The 16,316-nt window shown below is 31.8% G+C and overlaps 2 protein-coding genes across 5 annotated transcripts in view; one reads left to right on the forward strand and one right to left on the reverse strand.

The window, feature by feature from the left end:
* Positions 1-316: 316 nt before the first annotated feature.
* On the reverse strand, positions 317-3,625 carry LOC130891758 (N-alpha-acetyltransferase 10). Of its 3 annotated transcripts, none has more exons than XM_057796701.1 (3): positions 3,553-3,625; positions 2,916-3,189; positions 317-730 (listed from the first exon to the last, which is right to left on the reverse strand). In XM_057796701.1, exons 2-3 carry the CDS (start codon positions 3,061-3,063, stop codon positions 372-374), a joined length of 507 nt encoding a protein of 168 aa, XP_057652684.1. In that variant the 5' UTR covers positions 3,064-3,189; positions 3,553-3,625; the 3' UTR covers positions 317-371. The 3 variants fall into 3 exon arrangements, with proteins under 3 accessions (XP_057652684.1, XP_057652683.1, XP_057652682.1); XM_057796700.1 differs by having other exon boundaries at positions 3,470-3,619; XM_057796699.1 differs by having other exon boundaries at positions 3,247-3,580.
* Positions 3,626-7,114: 3,489 nt separating this feature from the next.
* LOC130891755 (uncharacterized) overlaps positions 7,115-16,316 on the forward strand; it is a 167,966-nt gene continuing 158,764 nt past the window's right edge. Inside the window, exon 1 of one of the 2 annotated variants that reach the window (XM_057796692.1) lies at positions 7,115-7,292. The gene's annotated coding sequence lies outside the window, so the exon portion shown is untranslated. The remainder of the gene's footprint in view (positions 7,293-16,316) is intronic. The other variant, XM_057796695.1, reaches the window with a different exon arrangement.

Raw genomic sequence — 16,316 nt, forward strand, 5'->3', positions numbered from 1 at the left:
TTTTGATGTTTTCTGGAGTAACCACCTCAATTCGACGTACAGAACGTTAACCATCATCTGTACGAACACGTTTAAATTCAACAAACCAATAACAAATGGTTCTTTTCGATAGAGCATAGTCCGTATAACACCAGGTCAAATTCTAGGATTCTCCTTCTTGTTTTAATAAGAGCTTGACAATTGTGGGGTCGGTTTCTGAACAGATCTTCTTCTTAACAGAAAAAAACACAATTATATTTAATATATTTACGGTAACCCTTAAATAAGAAATAATAGCACCATTCAAACATATCCTATTTAAATAAAACGCAAATAATTTTCGTATTATTGTTATTATTTAGTTTAAATATAAAAAGTTAGAAATAATTAAGCTACTCTTCGTTTTTATTTTCAGACTTAGGTTTAACTTTTTTAGCAAATTCAGATAAGTCTCTCCTCATCGAATACGCATCTTCTCCGTCTGCGTAATATTTCGGTTCGATTTCTACTGTTTCGAATTTTAGAGAGTTTTTGTATAAATTCAAAGCGGCCCTATTACTTTTACGAACATGCAAAGAAACGTATTTCGCATCGAAACATTCTACCATCGCCTCAGATGCTTGATCCATCAACTTTTGCGCTAACCCCAATCTCCTATGGGATCGTTTCACAGCAAGAGACGTTATGTGTCCGTGCTTCAGATCTTCTTGGTCTTCTTCCATTTTTGCCAGAACATAACCAACAATGTTCCCTGAAATGAGGTAGCCACTTTAAAACAACTCTAGTGTCTTATATACAAAAAATAAGAAAAGAAAATATTCATTAATAGACTGTTTGAAAGCTAGAAAAAAATTAGTATTAAATGCAAAAAGAAACTATTGCTTATCCAAAGGAACAATTTTATTGAAGAAAAAAGGAATGCTACAAAAAATTATTTTACAAAAACAACTGACATAATAAAATAAATAAATTCCTATTTAAAATTGGGCATTTTGCACGAATGTAACCCAGGCAGAGATATAAAATTCTTGTGTGAATTATCTCACCACTTCTGATGGGAACCATTAGGATCTGCTAATCATATAGATAAGTGAAACAAAGTGTCCCTTATTTTACAGTCCACTAACATATCGTCTCTGAGTATCTAATTTTTGTCTTATATTAATGTCCCTTGTCTACCAGAATTTATAGTTTTTACTGCATATGATAACATTTAGTACTTAAGCCAGCTTGGACAATGACCTCTCCTAATGGGAACCATTAGGATCTGTTAATCATATTTTACCCTCCATTAACGTGTTGTCTCTGATAACCTAATTTATGTCTTACATTAAGGTGACTATGAAGGACCATAAATTTTCCTACCTAAGTTCTAGTTATTATTGTATTCATTAAGATTTATTATTAAGCAAAGTTATATGCTGGCCGCTCCTAATGGGAATCAACGTCTTAGATAAGTGATTCCAAGTGTCCCTTAGACATCTGTAATTGTCGTCCTCTGCCACGCCTATCGTCTTAAGGTGATGTTTGACAGGGCAGTGATCTGTTAGAAAACCAACCACTAGTTTGATGTTGAAGTTCTTCAGACTTCTTAGCTGATATTATTAGGAAGTGTTTCTCCAGTGAGACTCTACATGATTCTTTAGCCACTCACTAGCTTCGAATAGTCTGTGTACCAGAGAGAGTCTTTTATTGACCTATGATTGTGGTCATAAATAATGAATTTGAATGGGTCATCTTTGTCCATCATGCCAAGCATTTGGTCTATTGGTTGGTCACTGTTTTCTTGCTTCAACAGTTCTAGAATTCTTAGGTGATTTGGCTTTGATTCTGGGCGTTTACCACATAATAATACAGTACTATGTGGGCGATTATCCTTCGCTTTGTTACGTATGTACTTTTAATGATTAGAAATTGGGATTTTTATCATTATTTTTTATACATATACTTCCAAGTTAGGAATTAGTATACAGAGTGCCTGGAAAATCTGAGACGAGTGTCACCATTTGCAGGGTTACTAACCCAAGGACTTTAACTAAAAGATGCGAGTGTAAAAAAGTGTTTTTAGTCCAAGATTACTGAAAATTCAGAAATGAAGTCATTGCAAAGATTGTCCCAAAAATGATCAAATAAATCTTGACCATTCCAAAATCTCTTACCCAAAGTGAGTTACAGAGTTTCAAATTCTAAAAGAACATTGTTCCTATGTCATTGAAATTGAAAATGGAAATTTGCACTTTAGTACCTCTTAAAATTGAGTTTAAGACTTTTAATTTGCAAGTTATTCTTTCATAATTTCCAAGAACATTTTCGGTATAACAAAGGAAACAAAATTTCATCAATATGATACAGTCTTGAATTAATCTGTAGTCCTTCCTGTTCAGCTCTTTGTTTTGAAAGTTTATATTAAAAATGAATGTTCTTCTATAATAGGATATGCTCCTTGAAATTAACCAAATGCCAATATAACGAATGTTTTGGGAATTTTAGGGTAAATAAGCCCCTCTCAAAAATCTCGTCAATAGCGCCTCTTTATACCTAGTACCCTAGATAGTCCCCTAGCCTAACGTCACTACTGACCAAAAAGCTCAATAAAAACTTCAATAGTTAGGGTTTGATGTGAAAATTAGTAAATATTTTTGTTATTTTCCACAGGACTACAAATTTTATTGTATAAGTAATTCTTTGGCGTCATTTTCAACTCCGTCTTTAAATTTTTTTTCAATTCCAAACAGACTTAAATATAATCTGACAGAACAATAGTTATGACTTAGACTTCACTATAATTCGGAGTCCAAAATATATGAATCTAAAGCTTAATTTATTATAAACACTACAGAAATTAACATAACTCATAATTTAAATCTCTGATATATTATAATAAAAAGCTTTAAACATTATTAAATTTATAAGAAAATAATAAATAATGAAAGTACCTTTTTCATCCTCTGCTACGTAGCTAAGTTGTGGCCAGCTGAGGCCATGGTAGAAATAGTATTTCATTTGATAGTTTTCGGGTAAGCACAACAAGTTGCAGTGTTGCATGTTCATTAAATCTTCGGGCTTTGCACAACGAATATTCATTTTTTTTACAGATTCAGTCTCTTCTCGGTCTCAATTTATTTCTGGAAAATTGCAATTCGGCTCCCTTTATCAGTTCCCTTACGAAACGGAATCTACTTAGAATAAGCTTCCAAACTGTGAACCATCCTAAAACAAGACAAAGTAAAATACTTACCACAAAGAAAACACGTCAGTAGCTTTTACCGCATAAAATAAAGAGTATAACAAGAATAAAACTTGCAAGAACTGAGAAAGCTGCCAAAAAGTAATCTTTCATTATGTTTTAACGCTTAAAAATCTAAAAAATATATACTAGAAAAAGGCAGTGATGTTTATCAATCTAGCTTTGCGCCATTTTGTGCCTATAGTTAATATTTAGGTCAAAGGCCACTAGCACTATGAAATTTTTTTGAATCAAATTATGTACCTAACAGTTAATAGACATTTAAATTTGGCTCATTCGAACGTCTTTTTTGAGAGTTATGCAATAAAATATTTTCTTTCACCCACTTAATTTCAGGAAATAGATAAAAAACGACGACAAACTAATGACATATGACAGTAAAAAGAAACGACCTCATGACTCGATTATGTATTTGTACGTAAGTATCGATTATAAAAGACAATTTAAACACAATTAATCCAGTAGCTGTATTCCTTATAACTAAAATGTGCATGGATTCTACTATCTATACTTTTCACAAAGAAAAAAAAATGTTTTGGATATGAAATAAAAGTACATTTAATTCCATAATCGATAATTCGACTTTTCGATTTATTTCCACGTGGATGTATTACGTGTTGCCTGCACAATATCGTGCGTATTTTATATTGCATATATTTAGATTTTTCATTACATTTTTTTTTTCAAAATTTGTTTACAAAAAAAATAGTAATAGGAATTTGTGTATGATTAGAAAAACAATGCACTGGTTGCTTTTTTTACAATACTACACATTTTCAACAATTGTGAAACTATGAGTGATTGTCCAATATTCAGTTTTTTATTTAATTAATTAGAATTACTTATTTGTGTTTTCCCATCGTACTATCTGGTTCTATGATTTTTTTACCTAAGTAATCATTTTGACTGTTCTAAATAATATGAGATATACTTATAAGGATTAATATAATAATAGTATGTATTCCATGTATGAACCTGAAATAAAAGCGTATAAGGCAAAATCGACATTTCAAGTACAAAAAAATTGTATCCGCATTTCTAAAGGCAATTAATTTTTTAATAAAATGTAAAATTGTTTCTAAAACATACGAAAGTATGAACTTGAATAGTTTTATGTTACAACTGTAACTGCTATTTATAAATTGTAACTGATTTCAAGGCCAAAGAAAAAAATTGAAGATAAGAAGTAGGAAAGAGATGCATAGCACTTGGACGTTTTGTTTATACAAAGGCAGAACATAATTTAAGTAACATTAATTAAAAGTAATGCAATATGTTTATTGTTCTAATATTTATTCATTGTTTGACCTTACTTTACCAATAGTCACTAGGGTCCTTGAAGAACCTTAGCCTCCCAGATAACCGTCCTTCATTCTTCTCGATGCTGTACTTTTCTGCGCCAGTTTCGAATGCCTAGTTCTTTTAGGTCCCGCTCTACATCGTGCTACGACTCTTCAACCCTTCGACGTGACCAAGCCATCCTAGTTAGTATGGATGCACCATTCTTCTTGGTCTTGGATTGGACCATAGATGCGCCGAAGTACTCTTCTCTCCCACGGGCTGAGTCCCAGTTTGTCCCTAACAGTCATTGGCCAGGTTTCAGAAGCATACATGATAACTGGCCTCAGTACTGTACGATAGATCTTCTCTTTTTTGCTTCTACTGAGTAGGCGAGATTCCAGCATCTTTTAGGCACTGTAATACACATCGTTTCCAGCTTTTACTCTATCCCGTATCTCCAGTGCAGTCCCGTTGCTTTCAATTATGAGAGAGTCAAGGTATTTGAAGTTAACACCCTCGAAGGTGTAGTTATCTAACGTAAACGGTGTCTGCGTGGTCTCGGATCAGCCCTTTTCGATCGAATTCTTCACTTCACTCTTAGAAGTCCTCCGTAAGCTTTATATCTCTTCGGCTAAGCAGGTCAACATCGTCTGCGTAGGCCACCTTCTTCCCCTCGGATTGGTCTGCAGTCTCGCACTAATTACACCGATTTATCGATTCAAAAATGCATTTTTCACTTATTTGATTATGGTCGGACCCAGAATGCTCGTACTCACCAAAAGGCTCATAGAGAAAAGCGTGTGGACGATGTCGGAAGTATGTTTTAAGATTTTAATGAAGTCTCCTAAAGAATAGATTGAACATAAACAAAAAAAGCAGAATACATGACAAACCTTGTGTTAAGTATTAAGCAGAAGGATAGGTTTAACATAGGCCGCCTTTGGTAAGCTTAATCGGGTCTTCATATACGAAATTCCTGTTTGTTTGAAGAGAAAGGTGCTCCTCCAATGCAGCACCAGAGGTGCTGCAACTCTAACTTGTGTGTAATGTAACATTACGCAACAGGTTTGATTGACGCGGCAATAAGAATAACTGGCTTTAAATGGGACCCTTAGAAGCAGAGGATGTTCATCGACACGCTGGTCTAACTTTATTAAGAGGATGATTTAGAGTTGGATGACAGTGTATAATGAGAAAGATTAAGGGATACCTATAACCAACAGAAGACGCATTTTTTTTCAATCTCCGAGTGATCAAAATGTTTCAAACGTCCAGTTTCTTTTTGTTCTTGTTATTTGTGACATAACCTCACTTTTAAGTGGTTAAAAATCCGGCTATTCTTTTAGTGAAATTATATTTGCAATGAAACGACTGAGCAGGAAATGCGTTTGTCCCAGAATGTTTTGATTTCGTATCCGAGTCAGAAAAGCTACGAAATTTCCAATTTTCCAAGAATCAGTTTTCTAAAGACCTGTAAACTAAAATCACGTTATGGTGAGGATAATAAAGAAATTCAAGTATCTAGTTTTCTTTTTTTTTATTGTAAAAGTGATTTTTTCGTAGTTTGAAGCTATTTCAAATACAATTTTGTCATATGCTTTGTTATATGATGTGGTTGTAAAGTTTGAAATAAATTCAAACTTTCTCAGGTGAAAATTTTCGTTATAAAGCACGTAAATACCTCACTGGATTATGGCAGCCTCTTATAAGTCCATGATTTCCTGTTAGTTGTGTTTCTCGTATTACAACGTTGGACAATGGACAACATCGGGGCCGGACAATATCTAAATCACCGACACTATAGTGTCTAGACCAGTTTTTACTAATTTTTTTGTGCCATGCCCCACCTTAGTTTTGCTTTTCAATATCTTCACTAGTTTCGTCTACTCTTCTGATAACATTATTGTTACTGATTGGCCTAAAAATTGAATCTTTGTAATTATTTGGTGGGTTGGTTGGCTGAATTGATTTTATATTCGAGTCCCGTGCACCATGAAGCAGAAGGTGTTACGCCCAACATTTTGGATGCCATACCATCAATGCTATCCCAAAACTTGACGCAAAATACCCGAAACTGAAAAATCCCGAAGGATATACCTGATGGGCTAAGGCGTCTCGGAAACCGTGTTGGTGGAAAGCGCTGATTTGCTCACTCTGAAAAAACACGGAAGTTGGCGTTCTTCCAACGTAATGAAAGGATACATACAAGAATCCATACAAAGAAATATCACAAAAATTGTTCAACCCTTGTTAGTTGCAACTGCGAACCGTCTGCTTCAACATCTGTAGCTCTAAATAATGAAATACCGAAGGGACTAAACTTAAATGTTACTATCAGTACCAACGCTTCCTAAATATAATATTTTGATGGTTCCCTTTTTTGACAGTGTATATATTGAAACAAGAAATGTCTTGAGATGAAACAATGGGAAAATATGAGTAAGAAGGATCGTGTTGCGAAGAAGAATCCAAATAAAGGGTCGATAAGAGGATGTCCGGTCGACGTACTCTTTCGCTGGACGTTTGGCTTCAACTCCGCCGACTGCTGCAAGAAGTGGATGGCGAAGTCACGTGACCGCGAACCCGCTAACGCTTTCTTCTTTCTTCATTCTGTCGCGAACGTTCACGCCGCCTAGATACTGTTAGGATATTATTCGTAGCGCGAGTTGTAGTGCATATTTTTGTGGGTTTATATGAATAGATATTTTTTTTTTTTGAGTGAAATCCTTTGTTGGAGTTTCAGTGGCGTTACTGGATTTTATGTGGATTGCTTTTTTCCGTTAAGGTAAGGATAGTTTTAATGGTCTTTATGTTACTGACTTTTAAAAACAGCCTAAAAATATACAAAAATAGGAAATTCTCAAAAATTGAAAATATTAAGATTTGTATGGAAATATCATCAGTGATATATTGTTGAAAATATACTTCTCAATTTATATAAAATATTGTATATCTATTGAATTATCGGTTTAGAACCTTCTTTACTTATTTCCATTCACATCTTTTCCCGATTATTCTTATTTCTTCTTCTAAAACTCATTTTTTATAGATATATTATGTTCAAAATAAGTTGTTCAAGTTGATTTCTATAAAAAAATGGCAGTTTTGGTATGAATTTTGTCGTAAAATGGCTATTTTCTAAATAAATTGTTTGTTTTATCGGCAGTTTCTGATTTCTCTTCTTTTAATTTATTCCAAAAAAGGCTTCTTTGGTTTAATCCAACAAAAAATAGATTTTCCGAGTTAAATTTGTTCAAAAATTGTTTTTCTAGGCTCATTTCGCTAAAGCAAAACTTTTTTGAGTTCTAATCTGTCGAAAAATGGTTTTTTTGGAATTAATCTAGTCTAAAAACGAAATAAATTCGTTAAAAAATCGTTTTTTCTATCAATATTTAGTATTTCTAATTGGTTTTACTCATTCATTTTGAATGGCTGTTTTGGAATTAATTTTGTAGAAGTATTTTTTTGGAAAAATTGTTTGTTTTTGTTACTCCAGTTTAATCAAAATGTTGCTTAACTGAAATTAATTTGGTCAAAGATTGACTTATCTGATTTCAGTTTGATAAAATTCTTATTTTCTGTGCTTAATTTGAAAAAATATCGGCTTTTTTTCCAATTTCGTGAAAATTCAACTTCTTTGAGTTCAATTTCATAAAAAACGCATTTTCTCAATTCAATTTCGCTAAAAATTAACTTCTTTAAGTGAAATTTTGTCAAAAATTATCAAATTTTGAATTCGAAATGACCGATTCAAATATTTTTTATGAATAATCTAGCCAAAAATTGATCCTTGTTGGTTCAATTTCCCAAAAATTGCATTTTTGAATCTAATGTTGACAAAAATTGATTTTTTAAGACACAATTCATTAAAAAAATGTCTTTTCATATATTATTTGATCAAAAATTTAGTACTCTTAGTTTGATTTTGTCAAAAATGACCTTTTTTGACTTTAAATTTGTCTAAAATTGGTCATTATATAGATAATTTATTGACAATTGGCTTTTCAAATTTCACTTCAACCAAAAAATTCCTTTTTCAAGTACCATTAGGTTGAAAATTGGATGCTCAAAGATGGATTTTGTTAAAAATTTCATTTTTTTGCTTTTAGTTTTGTAAAAATTATTTTTCACTGTTAATTCATCCAAAATTGGCATTTCTATGTTCACAACAAATGAAAAATAACATTTCCAAATGTAATTTTAAGAAAAATTCACTTTCTGAATTTAATTTTGTCAAAAATTTAATTCTCCTAATTTTATTCAAAATCGGCTTTTCTTAGTTTATTACATCTACCGGAAAAAGTCGTTTTTAAGTCTAATTTTATCAGAAACTGCCTCCTCCAAGTTAGAATTGATCAAAAATTGATTTTTCTTACTTGAAATGTGTCTAAGAGTAGATAATTCTATACTAATTTAATCAAAAGTTGCCCTTTCTTGTTTAAATTTTGTTTAAAAATGGATTTTTGCTCAAGTTTGGTCTAAAAATGGATATTCCCAAACCTATTTTGACGAAAAATTGGCTTTTTGTGGTTAGTTTTGCTTAAAAATGAATATTTCCAAACTAGTTTTATCAAAAATTGTCCTTACGTGTTTAATATTTGTCTAAAAATATATATTACCATATTAATTTTGTCAACAAGAAGCTTTTATGGGTTGAATTTTATCAATAATTGGCTTGTTTTTGTTAAATTTTGTCTAAAAACAGATATTTTCAAACTACTTTTTTCAAAAGTAGCTTTTTCTGGATTGATTTTTTTCGAAAATTGGATTTATCGGTTAATGTTGCCCAAAAATGAATATTTTCAATCTAATTTTATGGAAAAAAATTTCTTACGTGGTTAAATTTTGTCAATAATTGGCCTTTTTTTCGTTAAATTTAGTCTAAAAATCATTTTATCAAAAATAGGCTTTCTTGATTCAATTTTGTCAAAACCAATCTTTTATGAGTGGAATTTTTTCATTAATTGGCCTTATTTCATTTAAATTTTGCCTAAAAATAGATATTATCAAACTATTTTTGGCAATAGTGGACTTTTCTATGTTAAATATTTTTAAAAATTGGATTTTTCGGTTAATTTTTCCTTGAAGTGAATATTCCCAACCCAATTTTATGAAAAAATTTTTTTTTACCTGATTAAATCTTGTCAATAATTGGCCTTTTTTTCGTTAAACTTTGTTTAAAAATAAATTTGTCAAAAATAGGCTTTTCTGGGTTCAATTTTGTCGAAAATTGCTTTTTTCGTTATTTTCGCATATAAATGAATATTTCCAAACTAATTTCGATAAAAATTGTCATTTCATTTTTAAATTTTGTCAAAATGACAATTCTGGATTGAATTTTGTCAAAAAAGGCTACTCTGGGTTAAACTTTGTCGAAAATTGGGTTTTTTGATTAGTTTTGTCCAAAAATGAATATTTCCAAACTAATTTTATCAAATAATTGTCTTTCCATGGTTGAAATTTATCAAAAATAGGCTTTTCTGGGTTGAATTTTGTCGAAAATTGCTTTTTTGGTTATTTTCGCATATAAATGAATATTTCCAAACTAATTTCGATAAAAATTGTCATTTCATTTTTAAATTTTGTCAAAATGACAATTCTTGATTCAATTTTGTCAAAAAAGGCTACTCTGGGTTAAACTTTGTCGAAAATTGGGTTTTTTGGTTAGTTTTGTCCAAAAATGAATATTTCCAAACTAATTTTATCAAATAATTGTCTTTCCATGGTTGAATTTTATCAAAAATAGGCTTTTCTGGGTTGAATTTTGTCGAAAATTGCTTTTTTGGTTATTTTCGCATATAAATGAATATTTCCAAACTAATTTCGATAAAAATTGTCATTTCATTTTTAAATTTTGTCAAAATGACAATTCTTGATTCAATTTTGTCAAAAAAGGCTACTCTGGGTTAAACTTTGTCGAAAATTGGGTTTTTTGATTAGTTTTGTCCAAAAATGAATATTTCCAAACTAATTTTATCAAATAATTGTCTTTCCATGGTTGAATTTTATCAAAAATAGGCTTTTCTGGGTTGAATTTTGTCGAAAATTGCTTTTTTGGTTATTTTCGCATATAAATGAATATTTCCAAACTAATTTCGATAAAAATTGTCATTCCATTTTTAAATTTTGTCAAAATGACAATTCTGGATTGAATTTTGTCAAAAAACGCTACTCTGGGTTAAACTTTGTCGAAAATTGGGTTTTTTGGTTAGTTTTGTCCAAAAATGAATATTTCCAAACTAATTTTATCAAATAATTGTCTTTCCATGGTTGAATTTTATCAAAAATAGGCTTTTCTGGCTTAATTTATATCTAAAAATAGATAGTCCCAAAGAATTTTTTCAAAAATGGACATAGGTAAATGAGGTTGTTCCAAAATTGTTTCTTCTAAGTCCACATTTGTCAAAAATCGTATAATAAATGAATAAATTCAACGGAATCATGCTCAATTGAAAACCTATTCGCCATGACTACCTTAAAAACTCAACACACCGCCCTGTTTTTCGAATCTACCCTAACATAATCTTTTTCTCAGTTATCTAATATCGTCCTTCGTTTTATTATGTTTGTTCTACTGAAAGCCCTTATATTTCTTTCGAGTGCAAATACAAATAATCTCCGTCTTCTGAGAACAATTAAGATTTAAAAGTTCACAAACCTGTTAGAAGTAAAATCTTTGGAATATTCAGAAACAAAAATTATTTCTTGAATGTATCTAATTATAAATATTCCGTATAATTATTGTTTTTAGAATATTTCGAGTCCTTTCTTCGTAAGTAACTTCTTTTGTAACTAGAATTCGATTGAGCCCTATTTTATGTATATATTCTAATTTGTGTTACCTGAAGATCGAACCTATTAGGTAGGCCGCTATCCATACATCTTCCTACAATTTACACACCCCATTGAAACTATCAGTTCTAAAACTTTTCAACTTTGCACGTTGTTTCTCAAAACTTTCAAAATTCAGGCACGGACCCTTCCTGGACCCATTCAAAATCATTCCGTAAGATCTATAAAAGTTCTCTTGCGATAAGACAATGAAATTATAGCTTGGAAAAATTTTTAATTGCAATTGAGATTGCATCTAAGTCAAAGAATGGTTTTATCAAGGTCTCAAAGAGCTTGGTGAACGTTCCAGAGAGTTATACTTCGAATATTAAAGGTTTCCTCTTGTATGAGAATTCTATAAATAAAGTGAACGTTGTAAATCGACGTTATTAATGAAACACCTTTTTTAAATCCGTCTATCTACGATTCCTTCACAAATAATCGATCCAGCTTCTTTGCGATTAACATTAGTTTTGTTCCCGGATTTGATTCCGAATCAGTTTAGGAACTGATCGCATGCGCACTTGCCAAATTGTCATTCGTGAAGGGATACCCGTAAATTTTGAAAGCACGCCTAAACTGATTCGGAATTATATCCGCGAACAAAGCTATTGGATTCGATTAAATTGTAGAATTATTATTAAAAGTTCATCAACTTTTAACTTCTTAGTTTAACTCTTTGATTTTTTGAGGTTATGAGCACAGAATAGGTTATAATTATCCTTAATTTACTGCATAAATAAAAAAATTCAAGCTTAAATCAATATTCTAAACAAAAATCCTTCCAGTTGATAGATGGAAAAACACATTGTAATGTAACTCACGATTCCAAGTTTTTATTTCCACGGATTTAATAATATTTACTGAATAAATTGAAGATTATAGATCCCATTGTCGGATTTGACGTCGAGATTACATATTTAGACGATAGTATGTAATTTGAAAATAAAGTCTACGGAAAATTCGCTGGTTTATTTTGTAGAATTATCTTTCCGATCTATCGGAGATGAAAGATCGACTATATTAATTCAACTACGGCATAGGAGGAGAAAAAAATGCGTGTAGATTTCATCGATATAATCAAAAAATAATTGTAATAAAATTGTTTTTGTGTGAAGGTTATCTAATTGAACTAATCTTCTTTTTAACTATATAGTATTGGTGTGCAATAAAGTGTTTTTCAACCACTCAAATGTTTGTATTTCGTGGAGGATGTGGCAAATTTTAATCTTCTACTCAAGAAAGTTTGTCTTCGGTAGTTATTACTCTTTTTTCGTTTTTTAATTTTTTTAATCAGTACAACAGTTACGAATAAAAGTAGGACTACATCTTCTCTTCACTGATTTCTGTGAACACACAGAAAAAAACTATTTCAAGCATTTGAAAAAGTATACTGCAAACACTGTTGACACTACCACTACAACAACAAATAATTAGCTCAGGCGTATACTTAGCAATTTGGCCAGCACAGCACAACATAGGGCAGTGAATCTATGTCAAAATATTTGGATTTGAGTTTCATATCAGATTTATTATCACTACTCCATCGAAGAACAAGGAAGTAAAACTTTGTTATGAATTACTCGGGAGAATCTGAGTCATAAGATTGTAGAACGTCATTATCGGGTCTGTCGTCAGTATTTACGCTTGTCCTTTCACTTTTGTGAAGACTATTCTACGAGGTCCGCTTTTTTTTCAACCTCCGATAGGCTATAAATAAAAGACAAGTTCATATAAAACAATAATTGTATTATCGAAAGATCGTACACTTACCTGTGGACAAGCTTTTCAATACCATCCTCAAAGAAAGTTGCCGCCAATGAATTCATGTAGAGTACAAAACAATCCTTGAAACTTCTGAACATTCCGTAGATAAAGCAGTAATGGTGAATCTGCGGTTTTCTTAAACCATTCTATCAACTCGTTACACCAGATCATTTCGACACCATTCATGCACAACACCATCACTCATGAAGTTTTCCCCATACACACAAGACTCATTCTCCGATGGATTTATTTAGTACTATGGCCTTCATCCTGTAGAAAACGATTCACGCTTCGCAATTCACACTTGTCGGAAGCATCAATAATATTTACGTGGGTGTAGCACAACGCCGACTGACGCCAGAAGGTCAAAAATGACGGATTGCAGTGCAGTCGCTCCACGGTTTTTTATGTTACAATATATAAGTTATACAATATTTTTATTTGAACGTATATTACATGTTAATGAAGTTGTCCACTTTAACCGGCCTTTCAAGTTTCCCAATATAAGTGAGGGTTAATAAAGAGAACGTCTACTGTACTTTTATTATTCTACAAAACAGTTACTTAGACCTTTGTGATCATAAAGGGATATAGCTACTTACCAAACACTACAGAGTACCTTACCATCTGCAAGATCGAGTTCTTGAAAAAACTGGATAAACACGCACCAATTCAATCAAGTTTTTCTTTTGATCAAGTAAAGGAACTTGCTTAAGTGGATCTGAACTGCTGATAGAGGGAGAAAGAGCATTAGTATACCACTTTGTATCTTTCTCTACTATGATTTTACTGTCGAGTAAAGGGAGATAGAGAAACGGTAAATCGATGCTTTTTCTTTATATTCAGTCACACGTCAGCTCTCTATCTTTAATCTCAATTCTATGAGAAAGAGATAAGAGTTCTGACAAATAGCCGAGTGGTGGGATCACTATCAAAAATACTTCTAAGAGCAGTGTGGAACAACCAACGTAAAACCAGCAGTTCTATATGTATCAGAAACATGGTCAATTGCAAAGAAAGACGAAAATAAATTGCAAATATTGAAAAAAAAGTCCTCTGGACATTGTATGACGGTGTCAAAATGTCCAGAAAGTATCTGGAGAAGAACTAATGATGATATAGATAGTTAGAGCACAAAAAACTTGATGATCGAGACAATTTCTAGAATTCAACATCAGAGAATTGTGACGATGGCACTGGAAGAAAGAGAAGGTTTGCAAAGAGCTTCCAGAAGAAGTCAAGCGGGATATAGATGAGGTAGGAACGTTCGAGTGGAAAGAAGTAGCAAAGGACTAAAGGAAATGGAGAAATATAGTGAAGAAGATTGAGGCTAATGGTCTTGAGGACCTGTATATATTCTTTATGATTCCCCTCTTATTTTTGAAGCTTCTTTCTTCCCTTAGTACTTTTTGCTTTATTAACTTGTATTTCCTCTCTATATTTCATAATTCTTTGTTACCTGCTTCTTCTTTATTTTCAGTTTTTGCATTTTTTCGGTCTGAATATCTTACTCCTAGCCCTGCAGCTTCTTTACTTGTACCAAAATTGATGTGATTTAGTTTATTAATTGTGTTCCATATTGAATTTGTTCCAACAATGAATTCAATAAATGTTAAATTTTGCTTTGAATTCGAAACTTTGTTGAGAAAATTAGATTGAATATACAACACACCATTGGTAGACTTCAATCATCTATATATTATGTACAAAGATCAGTAGAAGGTGATTCTATTTGAAAATGCTTTTTATTTCTTTGTATTTTCTAAAATATATCATAATTATTATTTCAAACTGTTTTTCTATAGGGAAAAATAACGATAAAATGGAGAGGGTGAAATGGTTTATTGGGAGACTGCAATCTTGCATCAGAACACAAACCCATACATCGCGAATTACAACCATATTGTGGAATTTTAAGGTTATGTCAATAAATCAAATCCGATTACTTTATTTAAATCTACTGGGGTTGTTCGAAAAGTTCCTGGCAACGAAGAAACAAGACTTTTTCCACAATTTTATTTTTTAAATTTACACACTTCGCTCAAATCTTTCCCCTCATATGAAACTATAAAGTTAGGAATCAAGAAAAAGTCATTGGGGATCAGATCTAGTGATTACAGTTGGTATTCAACCAATTCGAAGTGCAATACGTGATTTTAGCCATAATGATCACCAAAATTTGAAAAGAGACATTGTCATGATGGACAAGAATTTACAGCAAACTTATATGATTGTTAAACAGAAAATTAGCGTCTAAAATCAATGAAATTTTAGCTAGAATTTCTCAACGTCAATCTCGCAATTATCAGATTCTGTTTATTAAGATTTTATACTGAAACTTACATTTTTTTAATGTTAAATTAAACGTAAAGAGCTCATTAAACAAAACAATCAAGTGTATCGTTATTTTTGTCAATGAATAAGACCATCTGTCTTCTAGCAGCTGTTCAAGTTATGTCAATACTATAAGACCAATCTTATTTTATACTTGGTTAATTAACGACTTGAACAGCGCGAACAAAAGTTGTTGTTTCATTACACAAAAAAACTGATAAATCGATTCTGCAGTTTTTTTATCAATTGCATAAATACGGGAACTTATTCATCCAGCAACGTTAATTCCTAAAAAAACTTGTACATCTTTTATAGTCTTCCAATCATTGAGAAAAGTTTATATTTATATATTTTCTCTAGTCCTCCAATTCTCGTTTGCGAAGGAAGTGAAGCCAGGAAAATCGACAAAAGACTAGAGCCCTAACAGGACTATAAAGATCAAAAGATATTTCAAGGGTCATCAAGTTTCGCATTTACAAGACAGTTATACAACCAACGGTGCTGTATGACAACGAGTGTTGGACCATGAACAAAAAAGAAGAAAACTAAATAAACATATGGGGGGAAAAGTGCAGAAGCAAACAAAAGATTGACGAGATGGAACAAAACGTTTGGAGCCCCAGCAGAACTTTTGAGATCAAAAGATATTTCAAGGGCCATCAAGTTTCACATTTACAACACAGTTATACAACCAACGGTGCTGTATAACTGCGAGTGTTGGACTATGAACAAAAAAGAAGAAAACTGAATAAACATATGGGGAGGAAAGTGCAGAAGCAAACAAAAGATTGACGAGATGGAACAAAACGTTTGGAGCCCCAGCAGAACTTTTGAGATCAAAAGATATTTCAAGGGCCATCAAGTTTCGCATTTACAA

The sequence above is a fragment of the Diorhabda carinulata genome, chromosome 3 (genome assembly GCF_026250575.1).
Source record: "Diorhabda carinulata isolate Delta chromosome 3, icDioCari1.1, whole genome shotgun sequence".
NCBI lineage: Eukaryota > Metazoa > Arthropoda > Insecta > Coleoptera > Chrysomelidae > Diorhabda > Diorhabda carinulata.